This window comes from Mastigoproctus giganteus, chromosome 12, assembly GCF_048544385.1.
Source record: "Mastigoproctus giganteus isolate SK-2022 chromosome 12, ASM4854438v1, whole genome shotgun sequence".
Lineage (NCBI taxonomy): Eukaryota > Metazoa > Arthropoda > Arachnida > Uropygi > Thelyphonidae > Mastigoproctus > Mastigoproctus giganteus.
This window is the reverse complement of record NC_143586.1, coordinates 173,787,096-173,807,247: the sequence shown is the minus strand read 5'-3', so window position 1 is coordinate 173,807,247 and position 20,152 is coordinate 173,787,096. Positions and strand designations below refer to the sequence as shown.

The following is a 20,152-nucleotide window of genomic DNA, read 5'->3' as shown; positions in this document are numbered from 1 at the left end:
CGCCTAGTGGCACGTCCACACACACCAGAAAATGTTCACCAGCTGAAGATGGCGCTGACAGAGGAATGGACGATGTTACCACAAGAAGTTATCAACAACATTGTTCTAAGTATGGACAGGTGGTGCAAAGCCTGCATCGACATTAGGGGTGGCCATATCTCCTACTTAAGACCAACCTTTGTTCCATTATTGGCAGTGATGCATCTGTATCATGGCAGCCAGTGCTATGTTGCGATTTTTGAATAAAGTCCTTCTGTACCGTTTTGTTTTCGTTGTTGTGTTGTGTCGGTGTTGTTTCCTTCATGAGGTTCCTTTCGTATACTTTTCCCATATCCAGGCCACTCCTATAAGAAGCTACAGGTGAAAATTTGACTGGTCCTTAAATTTTGCACACCAGTGTATAAAATGTATACTGTTAGACGTAATCCACGTCACTTATCCCTTTCACTTCTGTTTTCTGGGACAACCTTCCATCAGACGAATGTACAGAAATGTCAACAAGTATCTTCTGTCTCCTCAGTCTTGAATCCACGCACGGAAATATGTTCTTATGTCTGCATAAAAAAACTAAAATTGCGCAATTGTTAATTAATAAATAAGGTGGAGGTTAATTCATTCACCATATTTAAAGTATGAAAGGATTAAATGAGAACAGCAGTAGTATGATCAGAACGCTTCCTTCGTCGCGATACGTTACTCTCTTTCCTCTATCGATGACGTCGATATCAAACACGTAACAGTTTTCCACAGCGGATTGCTTTTAAATTATGCTGATCACGGAGGAGGCTCAATCATGAGGTACTTGTTCGGTCCCGTCCACTTCTGAAACGCAGCCAGCGGAACTGATTTAAACGGTTCTTGTTTACTGTTCGATATCAGTAGTGGTGCAGCTGCAACCCGTGAGGTAAGTAATTTTGGATTTTTGAGGTTTCCTCTTTTCTTTCTCGTTGACTTCGATGTGTAAGTTGAAAGCAGTATCCAAACAAGAGCGGTTGTTGAAGTTCTTGACCCCTGAAGATATTCTTTAGTAATCTGTTCATTCTATAATGCGCACGCGTTAAATAATATAAAACACCTCCAAAGTGAATAAGAACATATTTATCTTCTTGAGATGCTAGAATTGAAAATTTCCACGCTCTCTTTCAGAAAACGTGTTTCTCAAAAAAGCAAAATCGGAGTTAAATTTTAATTAAACTTTTTCGGTGATGGTGCTCACATAAGCTGAAATTTCAGTTTTGAAATATAAGAAGGCTGGGGGACTGTCAGATTTTGCCCCAATTGGTGTCATTTAAATTGTAGTTCCCTCCTTTAAATTTCACTCACTGGATTGTGGGCCGAGATCTGGCTTTTGGAAAATACTGATCTTAATATATCGGTGTAATTTTCATCACATTTTCGTAAAATATTAAACTTGGAGAATAAACAACTTCCCGCTCGGTGACCATGATACCACAAAGCATTTTCGAAAACACGAGAAAGAGTGACCTTGGATGACTGATGGCCTCGTCATACTCGAACTGGTTTACCAATGTTCCAGACACGACACGAAAAATTCGGCGTTGCAACTCCGAATATTTGAAATTCAACACCACGGTGACGAGCAGCCAGGAGTAGAAATGGAAAATTTTACGAAAGGGGATGCGCGTTAATCAAGTACGTACGTGATATGACCAGGTGCGTGTTATCGATGTGGGTGACGGATCAAATTGCGTTCCACTGCGCTTCAGTCCACTTCGAACCCCTCTCGCAGTGATATGTAAACACAAAATAACATAACTAAAATAACAAACAGTAAATCAGAATGTCTTATAATGGGAGAATTTAACCTTCCAGATATTAACTGGAACTTGTGGGTTGCAGCGAGACTTTACTGGATTTATTGGATGACTTCTTTCTACGGCAGCATCTTAGAAAGGTAACAAGAGGAATCAATTCTATTGTCTGGTTATCAGCAGTGATTCTTCATATAAAATCTGCATATAAAAGACCCACTGGGTAGCAATGATCACAGTGTACTAATGTCGAATTTGATGAAAGACAACAACTGTCAAGGGTAAAGGGAAAGGCTTTTGCTATCGCAAAGGTGACTACAGTGGTCTCAGAATTTTTTAAAATTCTATACAATGGGACCAACTGATGATGTTACTAACCGCAAATTCTAAATAGAAAGGATTCAAGGAGTTAATCTTGGAAGCTACTAGGCTTTTCATACCAACTAAGAAATGTCGCTCCAGGCTTGGACCTAAATGGATGTCAGATAAACTGATGAGATTTCTAGCAGAGAAGAAAAATTTATGGGATACATACAAATTATCAGGCAATACAGAAGCCTATAGTAGATATAAACTAGTCTGCAATCAAGTCACAAAGCAGAATTCGAAAGCTAAGGCTGATCAAATTGAGGAAGGATGGTTGTAGGAATAATGTACACAAGTTTGCCTTTAGCTAGCGAGTGGTTAATTGCTGGACAAACTTCCATATATTGTTGTGGATGTAGACTGATTGAATAAATGCGTGGAAGAAGAAGAAAAATTGTTGGAGAGGTTGGACAAGATGTGGTAATTTTTTTTTTTCTGTCTGATGCTTTATAAGCTTGCATTCTTGCATCATCTGCCGCTACTACTAGTAATATTAATTCTAAGAAAGTTTGGTGCAAGCATCAGAACGTTGTCCTTTTCTTGCGAAGATAATTCATTAAAATAATAAATAACCTATAGTATTATTCAAATATTGCATAAATAGCAAGAAAATGTAATGTTATTTTTTGCCATGTAGTGTAATGTCAATTTTAACCTTTAATCGTGCTCTTGGGAAAAAAAATGGTACTCAATATACCAATGGAGTCTGTCAGATCCCGAGTAGTCCTGTTTAAGAAACACATTGTTTTATTTTATAAACTTTTACAAGGCGTAAATTAGGGCATTATACTGAATGTTTTATTCATTTAATTATTTTATTTATTGTTGCATGTGCCTAGTGGAAGGAAAAGGAGAGATTTAAAGCCCAGATCTTTGTGAGAGTCCACTTTAGGTACTAGAGTGCTTTGAATGAGAATAGCCACTGGCTTAAGCTCTTCTGAAAAGTAATTTGGCAGATTTCTTTACGTTCATAATTGAGGGTTTGGAGCTACTGGAAAAGGGTTCCCACTAATTGGTTGGCATCCCGATTAATTTTTTGTGTGTCCACACTTTCTCTGGAGGTACCAGTGACTTTTAAATCATCTGCGTATGGAATGATGTTGGGAATGATTTGAAATAGTGGCTGTAGTGAGGCTTCCAAGATGATCATTGATAAAACTCCTCCTTAATGATACCTGCGTGCCCAAGTGTTGTAAGCTGTAGCCAATGTGCATGTTTGCATTTTACAGATGGTGCAGTCGAAGTTAATCTAGACATAACACTTAACGTACGTACTATGTTTTAAAGAGTTTAAAGCATTCAAAGCTGAAGGAAGTTGCCATAACGTATACCATAAAACTGCTCAGTGCCCGGACTATATAAGCTGTACTTTTTAGAAGCCCTCGTGGATATCGCATTTGTAGAATCACCGTCTTTCCCACACTGGTGGACACGACTGGGATTCGAATGATGCAAGAAATTTTTATGGGTCTTTTTCACAACATGGCTGAGTCAGTTGGTCTCAGGCGAGAGTAGCGTGGTTTTTTCTGTCGGAAACTCGGGTTTTTCGTCTAGTAAACAGTAAATCCAACCACTGAACACACTGTCATCCTGTCAGATTTTGTTTTTCAGTATTTGGTGAATGCAGACATCACTTTCGATATTATTAGGGATACGTTAAACAAATCAATTGTATTCACCGATGCCCATGCTAAGTGCACACCAATCATTTCACTTCTTTAGAATTCAGACAGATTGGTCAATTTCTTCGTATACTTTTTTATATCACCTCTAAATAAACATCGGCTTTTATCGTCTTATCTTCGCAGTACTGCTTGCAAGAAACACAAAACAAATCACGACTTCATGTTCATAAATACGTCATGCAGCCATTACAAAAATTACTACTACCTTCAAATCAGGTATTTCCATTATTTTGTCCATCCTTTGTTTGTTTTCAGCTACATTAGATTTAGGCCTAAATGGATGTCAGATGAACTAATGAGACATATGGCAGAGAAGAAAAATGCATGGGATACAAACAAACTAATGGGTGACATGGAAGCCTATGATAGATACAAATAAGCTGGTCTGTAACCAAGTCACAAAGGAGATTAGGCAGGCAAAGGCAGATTATGAGAAATCATTGGCAAAGGATACAAAGAAAAACAACAAAGAGTTCTTTACCTATGTAAACTCTAGAAGGAAAGGGATGAATCAGATTGGTCCACTGGACATTGATGGTTCAACTGTTCATGATCCTGCTCAGGTGGCTAACAAACTGAATGAGTATTTTGCGTCTACATTCACTCATGAGGAGTTATTCAGGGAGAGGAATACCAGAGGTGAAGTAAACTCTGGCAGTGAGCTGGATGATTTTGTAATAACTGAGAGGAAAGTGGAGGAGAAATTGTTCAAGATAAACACAAGAAAGGCACCTGGAGTGGATGGGATCTATCCAGTTATATTAAAGGAGGCAGCAAAGGAAGTAAGCAAACCCTTAGCCATAATTATGAGAGAATCTTTGGACTCAGGGGAGGTACCCATAGACTGGAGATGTGCAAATGTGACCCCAATTCACAAAGGAGGATCAAAGGCTGACACAAGTAATTATAGACCTGTGAGTTTAACTTCTGTTCCAGGAAAATTAATGGAAGCACTGGTTAAAGAAGCACTGCGGGATCATCTAGACAAGACTTCAGTTATAGCTCGGACACAACATGGTTTTGTTAAGGGAAAGTCATGCCTGACCAATTTGATTGGATACTATGATGCAGTCACAAAAGAACTGGATGCAGGGAATAACTTTGATATTATATACTTGGATCTTAGAAAGGCTTTTGATACTGTTGCACATGGAAGACTGCTGCACAAATTGGAGCAGTGTGGCATTGGAGGCAAATTGCTGCTATGGATAAAGGGGTGGTTGAGGGGGAGAAAAGAGAGAGTGGTAATCAATGGACACTGCTCTTCGTGGACTAATGTTATTAGTGGAGTCCCTCAGGGTTCAGTGTTGGGTCCATTATTATTTTCTGTATTCATAAATGATATTGATGATGGTATATCAAGCTTAATGTCCAAGTTTGCAGACGATACAAAGGTTGGCAGGGTTGTTAAGGATACTACTGACGCTATTCTGCTGCAACAGGATCTGGAAAGGTTGAGAAGATGGGCTGACAGGTGGCAAATGAAGTTTAACAATGACAAATGTAAAGTACTACATATGAGAAACAGCAACCCCAGAGCAACGTATCAACTCTGGTACTACACTGACAGTTGTAGAGAATGAAAAGGATCTGGGTCTAATTGTGCAGGCAGATATGAAGTTCTCTCATCAGTGCAGACGGGCTGCAAGAGCAGCTCATGGTGTCTTGTCAATGATATACAGGAATTTTTCTAGCAGGGATAAGGAGATGATTATTTCCTTGTATAAGGCAATGGTCAGGCCACACCTAGAATACTGTATACAGGTCTGGAGGCCTCATTTCAAGAAGGATGTAGAACTGCTGGAACGAGTACAGATAAGGGCAACAAGATTAGTGAATGGAACAAAGGGTTGCTCTTACGAAGAAAGGCTTAAGTTTTGCAAATTACAGTGTCTGGAGACAAGGCACCGGCGAGGTGATCTGATAGAGGTGTATAAAGCCTTGTATGGTTTGAGCATGCTCAATGCCGATTTGATTCTTCCTCTTGCTCAGAAAAACAGAAAAGAGTTCTTTACCTATTTAAACTCAAGAAGGAAAGGGATGAATCAGATTGGTCCACTGGATGTTGATGGTTCAACAGTTGAGGATCCTGCTCAGATGGCTAACAATCTAAACGAGTATTTTGCATCTACATTCACACATGAGGAGTTATTCAGGAAGGGGAATGTCGTAGGTGAAGTAAACATTGTCAGTGAGCTAGATTATTTTCTAATAACTGAGAGGAAAGTGGAGGAGAAATTGCTGAGGATAAACATAAAAAAGGCACCAGGGGTGGATGGGATCTATCCAGTTATATTAAAGGAGGCAGCAAAGGAAGTAAGCAAACCCCTAGCCATAATTATGAGAGCTTCTTTGGACTCAGGGGAGGTACCCATGGACTGGAGATGTGCAAATGTAACCCCAATTCACAAAGGAGGATCAAAGGCTGACACAAGTAATTACAGACCTGTTAGTTTAACTTCGGTTCCAGGAAAATTAATGGAGGCACTGGTTAAAGAAGCACTGCAGGATCATCTGGACAAGAATTCAGTTATAGCTCAGACACAGCATGGTTTTGTTAAGGGCAGGTCTTGTCTGACCAATTTGATTGGATACTATGATGTAGTCACAAAAGAACTGGATGCAGGGAATAACTTTGATATTATATATTTGGATCTTAGAAAGGCTTTTGATACTGTTGCGCATGGAAGACTGCTGCACAAATTGGAGAAGTGTGGCATTGGAGGCAAATTGCTGCTATGGATAAAGGGATGGTTGAGTGGCAGAAGACAGAGAGTGGTAATCAATGGACACTGCTCAACGTGGACTAATGTTATTAGTGGAGTTCCTCAGGGTTCAGTGTTGGGTCCATTGTTGTTTTCTGTATTTATAAATGATATTGATGATGGTGTATCAGGCTTAATGTCCAAGTTTGCAGACGATACCAAGGTTGGCAGGGTTGTTAAGGACACTACTGATACTATGCTGCTGCAGCAGGATCTGGAAAGGTTAAGCAGATGGGCTGAGAGGTGGCAAATGAAGTTTAACATTGACAAATGTAAAGTACTACATATGGGAAACAGTAACCCCAGATCAACGTATCAACTCTGTGGCACTACGCTGACAGTGGTAGAAAATGAAAAGGACCTGGGGGTAATTGTGCAGGCGGATATGAAGTTCTCTGAGCAGTGCAGACGAGCTGCAAGAGTAGCTCATGGTGTCTTGTCAATGATATACAGGAATTTTTCTAGCAGGGATAAGGATGTGATTATTCCCTTGTATAAGGCATTGGTCAGGCCACACCTTGAGTACTGTATACAGGTCTGGAGGCCTCATTTCAAGAAGGATGTAGAGCTGCTCGAACGAGTACAGAGAAGGGCAACAAGATTAGTGAATGGAACAAAGGGTTGCTCTTACGAAGATAGGCTTAAGTTTTGCAAATTACAGAGCCTGGAGACTAGGCATCGGCGAGGTGATCTGATAGAGGTGTATAAGGCTTTGAATGGCTTGAGCATGCTCAATGCCGATGGGATTCTTCCTCTTGCTCAGAATAATCACCTGAGAGGGCATAAATTCAAATTGAGGAAGGACGGATGTCGGATAGATGTGCGGAAATTTGCTTTTAGCCAGCGGGCAGTTGGTTTGTGGAATAGACTCCCATCGCTTGTTGTTGAAGTCGATAGCCTAAATAAATTTAAGGCTCAGTTGGACAGGTATTTCGAACGAACGGAGGGGTGAAATGGGAGTAGTGGTTTTTTTTTTTTTTTTTTGGCTGATGCTAAATAAGCTTGCTTTCTTGCATCATATGCCTCTACTAATGCTAATGCTAATAATCACCTGAGAGGGCATAAATTCAGATTGAGGAAAGACAGATGTAGGATAGATGTGCGGAAATTTGCCTTTAGCCAGCAGGTAGTTGGTTGGTGGAACAGACTTCCATCTCTTGTTGTGGAAGTTGATAGCCTAAATAAATTTAAGGCTCAGCTGGACAAGTATTTCGCACGAACGGAGGGGTGAAATGGAAGTGTTTTTTTTTTTTTTTTTTGGCTGATGCTGAATAAGCTTGCTTTCTTGCATCATATGGCTCTACTAATGCTAATTATTAATACTCTTGATTTTTAAGGAGTCCTTATGTGCTGTAATGTAATAACTAAATCGTATGTATAGCTTAGCTTAATTTTCAGCACTCACCTCATAGTAATCCGCTTAGCTGGTGGAGAGATTTACCACATACATAGTGGTTATAGGAATCTAATAACTTTCAGGGATTATGGGTTTAAAACTAAGTTGTGGGCCACAAAATTTTTTAAGAAAGGAAAGTGCACCTTCCATTCTATGGTTGCCTAATTAAATTAAATTAAATTAAAAAAAAATTAAAAAAAAATAGAAGCTAATAGTCGCGCACGAGCGACTTTCGAGATTCCTCGTCTTCAGTTAGCTATGGTGGGGGGGAAGAGAGCGCGCTTGTGTTATATACGGGTTGGGTTCCCGAAATGCATTTCAGTGCACGTGGAAACTTAATGCGTGCTAAATTCCAAATGGGGGAGAAATTGGCGGGAATCGTTTTGTTTAACACGTTGAGTGATGTATGGCGCTTAAACCATTCGATAACGAGGGCTTCGTTTTCAAGGATTTTGTAGCTAGAATTTAATTTAATTACTGTGATGGCTGAATCGATGAGTGGGTTGTGATTTTGAGATTGGACGTGTTGTGTTAGTTCTGTACTTGCTGAATTAGTTTTGAAGCTATTAAAGTGGTAGTATGCACGCGTGTTGGAAATTTTTGATGTATGTCCCGAATTTTGCTGTTGTACTGCCTATGTAACATGCTTGGCAGTCTGATTGGCATCTGATCAAATATATAATGTTGTTGTAATCTTGTGTCTCGTACTCGTGTGATACGAGCGAAATTGGGGATTATGTCATACGTGAGGCATTTCTTTACGATTTAGTTATTACATTACAGCACATAAGGACTCCTTAAAAATCAAGAGTCAATTTAACACAAATCCTTTAACTATACATTACACCTCTTCCGCACGCCTACCATTTCCACATTTTCCCCAATGCTTTCAGATCTGCACGATAGGAAACTCCATTTCACAAAACTATTAGTTAAATACTTTTCCGAAAAACTCCACATCACATTCTTAAAGAAATGCCTCACGTATGACATAATCCCCAATTTCGCTCGTATCTGCACCAAAAACACTGTTAAAAAATACCCTTTTATCATACACCAAGCCTCTATTGCCATAATTAAAGCCGAATTACGGAAAAGATACAGAGAAAAATATCTCCTTTTAGATCAAATACATACCCTTAAATTCAAACTTAAAAGAGAACTAACCCCCACGACTTGGTACGATTACGTACAACAGAACAACACACGAATTCAAGCAACTTTAAATCAGATTACCCAAAATCACTCCAAGAAATGGGATACACTCACTATGAGACACAAAAAAACCCCCACAAACTCAGTTGTTAACATCTCTACACAAACATTTTCCCCTAACGAACTTGCCAGTCTAGAATACGGAATCAATTTCGCCATTAACAGCAACAACTACCCAGTTAAAGACGCCGTGATAGAAATACAAACAAAACTTGATAACCACCCAGACAAATATCGAATCATACATGAAACTAACGCTGTTTTTAACTCCCAATTAACTAGTAAACCTAACATTCCCCAACAACAATTAACCCACATACAAGACTTTATGAAAACCCTGAACATTATAATACAAAAGGCAGACAAAGGGGATACCATCGCAATCATAGACAAAAACACATATATAAAGAAATGTTACACATCTTATCAGATTCAACAACATACAGAACCTGCAACACGTTTAACATTAACAAGCTTAAAAATAAACTTGATGGGATCCTAAGAAGACTCAGAGCCAACAAACAAATTAATTTACATTCCCTCCAGCAAATAGGCATAAGCAGCAACATTCTCCCACACATTTTTGGAATAGTCAAACTCCATAAACAAGATTATCCTTTAAGGCCCATCGTTTCCTATAAACAGTCCTCCTATGCTAACCTATCCATATTCCTCGTCAAAATTATTTCACCTTTAATGAGATTTTCTCGGTTCAGGGTCTACAATACTAAACAAGCACACGAATACATAACTTCCATAACCATATCTGAAAACGATATTCTCGCGTCCTTCGACGTCGTCTCCCTATACACAAACGTACACATCGAATCCATGCTACTGGCCCTTAAAGAACTATTAATTAAAGACGACACATTAACAAAACGTACCGACTTAAACATTAATGACATTTTAGAACTCACATCACTATTACTTGACGCCAAACAATTTAAATTGCAAAATAACATCTACGAACAAATTTTCGGCCTTCCCATGGGCCTCGGTATCTCTGCCCCTTTGTCCGAGATCTACCTCGCATCTATCGAAGAAAAAATTCTCCAACCCTTTCCCCCAGGAATTAAACTATACATGAGGTATGCAGATGACGTCCTCTTAATAGGCAACAGAACCACCATCGATACTTTACTGAACACCTTTAACACAACACATGAAAGACTCAAATTCACGCTCGAAGTAGAAACCGATAATAAAATTAATTTTCTAAACCTCACTGTATGCAAAATAAACACATCTTTAAGCACCAAAATATACAGAAAAAACACACATACAGGTAAATTCTTACTCTACCACTCACACCACCCTCTATACATCAAAAAAGCAGTTCTATACAACCAGATATACAACGCTGTAAAATATAGTCACACACAAACAGACCTACCTATAGAATTGGAATACCTCACCAAAAAATTCATCGACAGGAAATACCCATCACAACTAATAAAAGAAACCATCACCAAAGTTCATAATCACACTAATAACCCAAACAAAATTATTAACCACGTGAACAAGAATAAGACACATAAACCCCTTATCGCGCTCCCATATCATCAACAGTACGCTAGAAGACTTCAACAGATTTTTAAAAATACAGATATCAAATTAATATTCACATCTTATAACAAATTAAGTTCCAAATTCAATTCATACAAGACAACACACGAGTACGAGACACAAGATTACAACAACATTATATATTTGATCAGATGCCAATCAGATTGCCAAGCATGTTACATAGGCAGTACAACAGCAAAATTCGGGACATCAAAAATTTCCAACACACGCGCATACTACCACTTTGATAGCTTCAAAACTAATTCAGCAAGTACAGAACTAACACAACGCGTCCAATCTCAAAATCACAACCCACTCATCGATTCAGCCATCACAGTAGTTAAATTAAATTCTAGCTACAAAATCCTTGAAAACGAAGCCCTCGTTATCGAATGGTTTAAGCGCCATACATCACTCAACGTGTTAAACAAAACGATTCCCGCCAATTTCTCCCCCATTTGGAATTTAGCACGTATTAAGTTTCCACGTGCACTGAAATGCATTTCGGGAACCCAACCCGTATATAACACAAGCGCGCTCTCTTCCCCCCACCATAGCTAACTGAAGACGAGGAATCTCGAAAGTCGCTCGTGCGCGACTATTAGCTTCTATTTTTTTTTTATTTTTCTTAATTTAATTTAATTTAATTAGGCAACCATAGAATGGAAGGTGCACTTTCCTTTCTTAAAAATTTTTGTGGCCCACAACTTAGTTTTAAACCCATAATCCCTGAAAGTTATTAGATTCCTATAACCACTATGTATGTGGTAAATCTCTCCACCAGCTAAGCGGATTACTACGAGGTGAGTGCTGAAAATTAAGCTAAGCTATACAAACGATTTAGTAATTATTAATACATATTTCACTTTTTTTGGACAAGCTCAAATCTTTGAACACGTGGCCGATCATATAAAAATATATATGAGGAAATTCTACACTGCTCGACAAAATTAACGGAACAAAATGCTTTTCATGAATATTTTATTGTCACAGTATCGCCGAAAGCAAATATTTGATATAATAGGCATCCTGGTATGCAAATTCCGAGCATCCAATAGAAATCGACCTACCACATTGAGAACATTATGCAAATTATTCATGCCTAGGAAAACACGGGTTGGGACCAAATCAGTTGAGTCTCGTTTTTTGGCTTGTTCAGTGGAACAGCCACAGCTCCAGTACTCAGGATGGCAAGTCATGGGTGTTTACATCCTTCTTAGAGATGGCGGGCCGTTGTACGACTTGAAGCCGGCCAGTGGCAGGAGAAGGTGGCACGTTGGCCTGATGCGTCACACAGTGCCGTCTCGGCATCATGGAAGCAGTTTCAGGAGACAGAAACCATTACAAGAACAGCTGGCCAAGGTCGCTCGAGTGCTACGTCAACCAGAACAGACCGCTATCTGGCTCTAACAGCAACACGGAACCCTACAATGTCCTGTCTTCAACTGTCTCTTTAGGTTGCTGCGGCCACAGGTGAAAACATTTCCAACTGGACTGTGTTAAGAAGACTCATGAGTTCCAGTTCCGTCGATGACGGGAGGAATTTTCATGGGCTTTTTCACAATGGCTGAGTTAGTCGATCTCAGACGATGGTAACATGGCTTTTTCCCCCCGAACTCGGGTTTTTCATCCAGCAAAGAGAAAATTGACCTCAGAACACACAATTTAAGAAATATACACGGAGCAATATGATCTTAATCGCTGATGTTCCTAAAACCCGGTTACAACAAACAAGAATGCTCAATTCAAGTGGACTCTACGCAATGAAACCGCTAACACAGAGCTCGTCGAAACTAGTGACTTGAAGCCCTGATAAATGGGGTACAGTTCTGTTCTTCGATGAGTCCCGTTTTTAGCCTACAAACAGATTCTAGAGGCTGTTTCATCTGGAGACAACGAGGAATGCGGTACCATCCCTCCAACTTAGAGAAAGGGACACTTACGGAGGAGGCGGTGTTCTTGTGTAGGGCAGAATAATGATCAACGGCTGGAGGCCTTCATGTTTTTGATGGGAATACTGTAACTGCGAAGAGGTACCGAAAACGTTTTAGTTCTCCGTACCTCTTCGCAGAACTGTGGGCAACTTTTTAGGGATACGGTTGGTCCAGATTTTCTTTTCATGCACGACAACGCCACTACACATAGAGCTCAAGTGGTGGAGGAATATCTTGAAACACACACTATGAAACTGAAGATACCCAACAACTGCCGTGGCCAGCACGATCACCAGACTTAAGTCCGATGCGACATGTGTGGAACGCCCTTCGGCTCGCATTGCACGCTGAGCCAGCTCCTCGATCGGTCACTTGGTGAGTTAAGGTCTGCGCTGATGGAAGTATGGGATTTGTTGCCACAGAATCTTATAGATATCCTTATATCAAGCATGATTCATGTCAGGCCTGTTTAGCCATTGGAGGGAATCATACGCTGTAGCGATGTCATGTGACCTTTCTAGCAATTCTTATACAACCCCTATAAATGTCCCTTATCCCTGTCCGAAGTTTCTTACTGTCTCCTCATTTCATCGTTATTCTATGGTACAACACCAGACCAAATTTTGTCCCGTTTCATCGCAAAGTGCACGAGTTACACTACGTTTTCTACGTGTTCTGTTAATTTTGTCGAGCAGTGTATTGGGAATTGTTTTAATTCCTCTCTGATCGGTACTTGCTTGCTTGTACCAAATAGCGTTGAAATGGCCAGATTTGTGTGAGAAGCTTCTGATGCGTATCATGTCTCTGATTAAAATGAGGTAAAAACATGTTTTCTGTTCAGCTGGCAGGTTTTCAAGGCAGCCAAGTTGCAATTCTAGGAAGTAAAATTTTTTTTTTTCCTTTCAATATTCAGTAATTTCTTCCTTGAAAGCATACTAAGGTGAATATCATTGCATGTTTGTAGATATTCAGCTGCAGCCTAGTTGAACTTCTTTTTCTTAACTGATACGCCATTATTAATATATAAATCTACACTTGGAAATACTGTATATTTTGTATTCAGTTATCACTACAGTTTTCATTTATCGAAGTGAAATCTGTGCAAGGGGTCTTCTGTCATTATCAGAAGACCCCTTGCCTTCGTACAAGGCAAGGGGTCTTGCCTTCGTACAAGAATGGAACGCGTGAGAATACAAGATCATAGCAAAATGGTTCAGTTAAAATAGACTGAAGTCAGACACACCCACTGTCCCCATGAAACAGAGAACGACTTCGTGTTTCAGTAAAATACGATGGTAATAGATAAGTGAAATAGAAATGAAATGTGCCGAGGATTTAAGATGAGGTTAAAGATTTATAAGAATTAGAACAGAGAACGACATCCCTTGGTACAGCACAGAGTTGCACACCTGCTCCTCTCGTCTCATTAGTATAGCAATGGCTACATAGTGCAAGGAAGCCTATTATATTTATTTATTTTTTTGGCTGCAGCTTATGCTGCAGCCAAAAAAATAAATAAATATAATAAAATAAATAACATAAAATGATAAGAATAAAATAATAATATGAAAAAGAAAATTAAAATATATATATATATATTATAATAATTAATAAATAAGAGAAAAGGAAATGGACAACCTAAGCATTTCCCTCCTCCCGTAGGTATCGAGCTGATCTTTGAATTTCCCCAAACTGTCAGCCTCTACCACCCATGTAGGCAACTTATTCCAGTAATTTATACCTCGCTGGCTAAAATAAAACTTCCTGCAATCCAGTCTACACAACTCCCTCCCCCCTGTAACTTGAAATTACGGCCCCTTGTTCTACAATCAATCATTTATAAAAACGTGAAAATTTCGTCCTTATTCATTTTACTGATGCCTATCAGAGTCTTAAACACCTCAATCAAATCTCCTCTAAGGTGTCTAGTTTCCAAGCTCTGCAACCCACATATTCGAAGTCTTTCCTCATATGGACGCGCTTTTGCCGATCTCACCAGGCCAGTTACCCGTCTTTGGACCCTTTCAAGAAGCACGATGTCTTTCTTTAGGTGCCGTCTCCATACTTGAACACAGTATTCCAAGTGTGGTCTAACAAAAGCCTTATATAATGGGATTATGACGTCGTTATCTCTACTAGCAATTGTTCGATACATCATCGATAGGACACCATGGGCCTCCCTTGCAACCTGTCTACAATGCTCAGAGAACTTAAACCTGATCGTATCGTAGCATCCAAGTCCCTTTCTTCCACTACCGGCTTTAGTTTAACTCTGCCAAGTGTATAAGTTATTTTGGGGTTACTGTTCCCCAGGTGCAATTCCTTACACTTTGCTGGATTAAAGCATAGCTGCCATTTTTCTGACCATCCCTGAAGTCTATATAGATCATTCTGAAGAAGCTCTGCATGGCCGCAATCATTAACTACTCTACCAATCTTTACATCAACTGCAAATTTAGATACACGCCCTCCATCCCTTCATCGATGTCATTTATGAAAATCAAAAACGACAATGGTCCTAATACTGATCCTTGGGGAACCCCACTTCTTACATCAACCCAATCTGATGAATAGCCATTTATCACAACCCTCTGCCTCCTGCCCTGAAGCCATCCAGCTATCCATCTAAGGATTTTCCCTGTGATTCCAACCTGTTTCAGCTTATAAAGTAACCGCTCATGTGGGACTGAGTCAAATGCTTTGCTGAAATCCAAACAAACAATGTCGAAATTATTCCCAAAGTCCAGTTCTTGAGTGGCCCTGTCAAAATAACTAACCTGATTAGTTAAACATGATTTTCCCTTTACAAAACCATGCTGAGTATCCTTCAGAATTCTATTTCTATCTAAGTGATCCTGAATTCTACCCTTGATCATAGTCTCCAGGATTTTCCCTACTACTGAAGTTAGACTAACCGGTTGGTAATTTCCCACTTCGCTCTTAGAACCACCGCCCTTATTTATTGGAGATACATTGGCACTTTTCCAATCCAACGGAATCACTCCCAAGTCCAATGATGCTCGCATAATTAGCCTCAATGGTTCAATGAACTCACTTGCCGCCTTCCTTAAGATTATGGTGCGGTAAATGCTATCACCCCTGGGAGCCTTATTGGCCTGTAGGCTAGAAAGGTTTTTCATTAAATAAACATATGAAATTTCAACATCATTAATTACATTTTTTTCAACTTCACTCCCAGAATTCCTCATTGACGTGAAGGGTTTTTCTTCTGTAAATATCGATGCAAAGTAACTGTTGAGTTCATCTGCAACTTCAGCTGGGGTATCTAATACTATCCCGAGTCCATTACATAAAGGTCCGATCTGGTTTATCCTTCTCTTCTTTGCATTTATATATATGAAGAATTCTTTATCCCCCCCTCTTTTCTCTCTTTGCAAGCGATTTCTCATAATCTGCCCTTTGCCTGCCTAATCTCTTCTATGGCACTAATACAGATCAATTTGTATCTGTTATAGGCTTCAGTACTTTTTATTGCACTGTAACTTTTCCATGCCGTCTTTTTCTGCTCAAGTAATTTGGCAACTTCATTATTCATCCAACTTGGAATTAATGGTTTTAAAGGTATACCACAGTTCAATTGTATTCATTCTCTGCGCGATATCTACCCAGTTAATAGTGGCGAAGTAGTACCATAAGGCAAGATAATTTCCTTTTCTGAAATTATACTCCATTTCTTTGCCTTTAACTACTGCTATCTCTCTTTTCATCGTCTACCGTAGAACTCCGTGATCACTTCCTGCTACTGGTTCCTCTACTGTCAGCCCTGTTATGTCATCTGATTCATGGGTGATGATGAGGTCTACAGTATTCTTTTCCCTAGTACTTTCCCTGACATGTTGATATAAATAACAATAATCTAGTTGATTTAAAAATTTTGTCCCCCATGTTGTGGAAGTGCGGTATAATTTTATTCATGGATGTTTAATCGTATCAACAACAGCCCTGATATATCGAGCTGCACCCTTTCATCACCTGAAGCAATCTGTGGTTAATTCCTCCTCTATCTACTAGCATTTGATTATATGAATGAAGCGCAGTCATTGTCTCAAAGAAATAATAGTAAAAAATTCTTGTTTCTTTCTCTGCAGTCCAAAGGTGTGTTGCAATGACTTCAACTGGAAGCGAAACTCTGCCCGAAAATGCCAAGCACGAAATTCCTGCACGTATTCCAGAATTTTTTGCTGGCCGATCAATTCTCATTACAGGAGCTTCAGGGTTCATCGGCATGGTAAGTGAATTGCAAAATATATGCATGAAATACAAAATTTGCTACTTTAAGAGATTCCTTCTTACTTGCTCTTCCTTAATTTACAAGTTTCACAGCCCGCTGATTTATCATCCTTAGATAATTGATTAGATTTTACGAATTATTCCTGAGTACGTGAAAATTGTGCTTCCCTTAGTGGAACAATTTTGTGCTGTAGGCTATCTGGAAACTGTTTACGGAGGCCACCAACCAACATCCCCTCTCCTGTTTTATATCAAATTAAACCAATGTATGAATTACTATTCATGCATGCGCGTTAGCGTCCACGAGTCCGAAATATTATAAGGTCTGCGTATATTAATAGAATTAACATTTAATCTCATTTCTACTGTTTCTGAAATTAATAATTTAAAATAATCACGCTGTTTATTAAGAACCTTGGATTCATTAAAAAGGAACACGTGTCCATCAGTGATTGCATGAAACGCAAGCTCAGAGGCACCCGTCCTACCTGATCCCAAATGCTGCTGTATCCGTACCGAAAGTAAACTTTGGGTCGAGCCAATATAAGTAGAATTGCACCCACAACAAGAAATATTGTAAGCTTCCAAGGTAGGAACTACATGTGTCCTATATTTCAAGACGGCATGGAGCTTATTCATGGGATGTGGAACAATCTTAAATATGTTAATAAATTGTCTATACCAAAGCTGTATACACGGAACTTTAATAAAATGTTTGTGATCCGCCCTGTCATTTTTTGTACCCATCTCCAAATCTATATCCATTATGAAAATGGTTAAAAATAATGCTCCTTTTATATGTAAAAGGGTGGTAGCTCGAACTGTGGAAAAATTTTCCAGTATTCGTTGGCTTCCTATAAGGAAGCCAACGAATACTGGAAAATTATGCGGACTTTTGCCAACTACAACGTTTACGTAATAAGATAAAGAGGGTTATTTACATATTAATGATTGGGCGTATCTAAAATCAAATATTGAAATAAGGAAACAGGCGCAAGCAATTGAAATAATCGTGAGACATACTAATTAACCACAACGCTTACTTCGTATAAGGAATAATAACACTGCAGTAGAGGTTTGGAGTAGGGGGGAATAATACCACACAAGACGAAGGGGGAGTGGGTCTGCAGCGTATAATTACGGAGAGGGTGACACGACGAAATCTTGTGTAACACATACAGAAGAGAATATTACCAACCATGGTGTGGTCAATTTATCCTCTTATGAATTGTCCATTCAACAAATTTACTCCCAGACGTCTTCCAAAAAAGCAAAAAAAAGTTGCAAAATGTTTTTTTTCCCCTCTGATCTTTTCTAATAAATGATTAATGTATAATATTTTATCGAACAAGTGTGGAACGGGATTACAGTACAACAAATGTTCCCAGTTCAAATTATAAAAAATATATTCTTGTCGTACTTCCAGCCCTGCGTAACGAACCTCGAACATAAACTCCAGTTCATCATGGGAAACACAGCCATTTTAAGAGTGAAGGGATTCTTGGTACAGTAGCTACAAGGTTTGTTGAAAAAGTTTGGTGGATGATGTTATCCTTGAACGCATAGCGACAGGGGCAGACTGGTAATTATTAGGGCCCTCAATTTTTTATTAATCACAAGTATCCCTCATCGATAGCGAGGTTTTCCGGTTGGACAGCCCATAAATTCCGCGATCGCCAAACGGAAAATGCTTAAACCTGTCCGACCTTGTCCATTACGTTATGTTTTGGGCCAATTTGAAAATCTGGAAATGTAAATGCAATCTAACAAATGCTAAATTGCATCCAAAAAGACCATACACGATGCCTGATATCTTGACAGATAAAAGACATTTGTCGATGGAAGGGCTACGTGTAGTGGAGGTAGAAATCAGCTTCAAGAATCGTGTTTCCCTAGATTTTTTTAAAAGGCAACACAACACCAGTTGGGGGGTTATCAGTCACCACGGCATTCAAATTGACCAGCGTACGTACAGGGTGTCCTGGTCGATAATTATTGACAGAATGGTTCATTAAAAGGCAAGAAGAAAAATCTACACTCAGTTTGAAGTAGGAGCATCAGGTTTGAGTTGGAGCGTTAAACAGCTTAGTGACGTTTAGAGTTTTGTGAAAATTACGAAGTGGGGGTATGCAAATTAGATTGTTCCACAAAATGTTATATAAATTGTCGTACTGTGTTTTTTATAAACCGCGCGATGAAAATGTAAGGTTGCAACAAGGGTCGTTTTTGTGGTACAGCACCGATTACGTGTATGGCTGGTAGAAGAGCATTAACGTTAGAAGACATTCCTTGTGTACGTGAAGGAAATGCAATAGCTGCAGCCACCGAAAGTCAAAGGTGTCACCTTTGTTTTCCAACAAAGGTGACACCCTAATAGTCGTATGTTTGTCAGCGTCCATCGTAATTGTGGAAGTGCGGTATAGTTTTGTTCATGGATGCTTAATCGTATCAACAACAGCCCTGACTTTCTTGTCAGTATCCTTTGGACTGACGAGGCAACATTTACACGAGATGGAATATTCAGCATACGCAATCTCCGAATCATTGACCATCAATGGAAAATCCTCACACGATTCCGCAATCCTGCTTCCAAGTAGGATTTAGCGTAAATATGTGGACCGGCATTGTATGAGATAACTTTATTCATCACGAGTTCCCTGCCTGCAGGGAACGCGTGATGAACGCAAGAGGCGGAAATGACGTCATTGAACTGACGCTCTAACTCAAAACCTGTTGTTCCTACTTAAAACTGAAAATACTGTATATTAGGGCTGCCTGTTAACTAACTCATCTGCCCGATAAGTGTTTTGGCTGGACGAAAAACTTGAGTTTTAGGGAGGAAAACCTTGCTGTCCACATCTAAACAGTTGACCTTGAACTCTTCCTAATTTTTTACAATAACTAAAGAAAACACCAACTGAAAGTTATGGAGTTTTTATGTCACGTTTTGGGGGAAGATATTATGTCAAGAGCTCGCGTGTTTGAAGGGAATAAAATATTTTTAGAAGGAAGAGAGAATGTGGAAGACGATGAAGAACCTGTGTCGAACTATGGCTGTCTGGTATCCATGAAAAGTGGATAAACCGTAGATGGTATAAGGGCCTTGATTAGAAGTGATCTTCGTTTAAGCATCTGAACTCAATATGGACAAAGAAACAGTCAGGGAAATTTTAACTGAAAATTTAGGCACAAGAAAAGT

The 20,152-nt window shown here is 39.3% G+C and overlaps 1 protein-coding gene across 2 annotated transcripts in view; it reads left to right on the top strand.

Moving 5' to 3' along the window:
* The first annotated feature begins 786 nt into the window (after positions 1–786).
* Positions 787–20,152, top strand: part of LOC150077603 (putative fatty acyl-CoA reductase CG5065) — a 70,866-nt gene continuing 51,500 nt past the window's right edge. For both annotated transcript variants that reach the window (XM_090386017.1, XM_090386016.1), the window contains exons 1-2: positions 787–904; positions 16,812–16,951. In XM_090386017.1, coding sequence (XP_090242143.1) covers positions 16,829–16,951 — 123 coding nt within the window. In that variant the 5' untranslated portion in view covers positions 787–904; positions 16,812–16,828. The remainder of the gene's footprint in view (positions 905–16,811; positions 16,952–20,152) is intronic.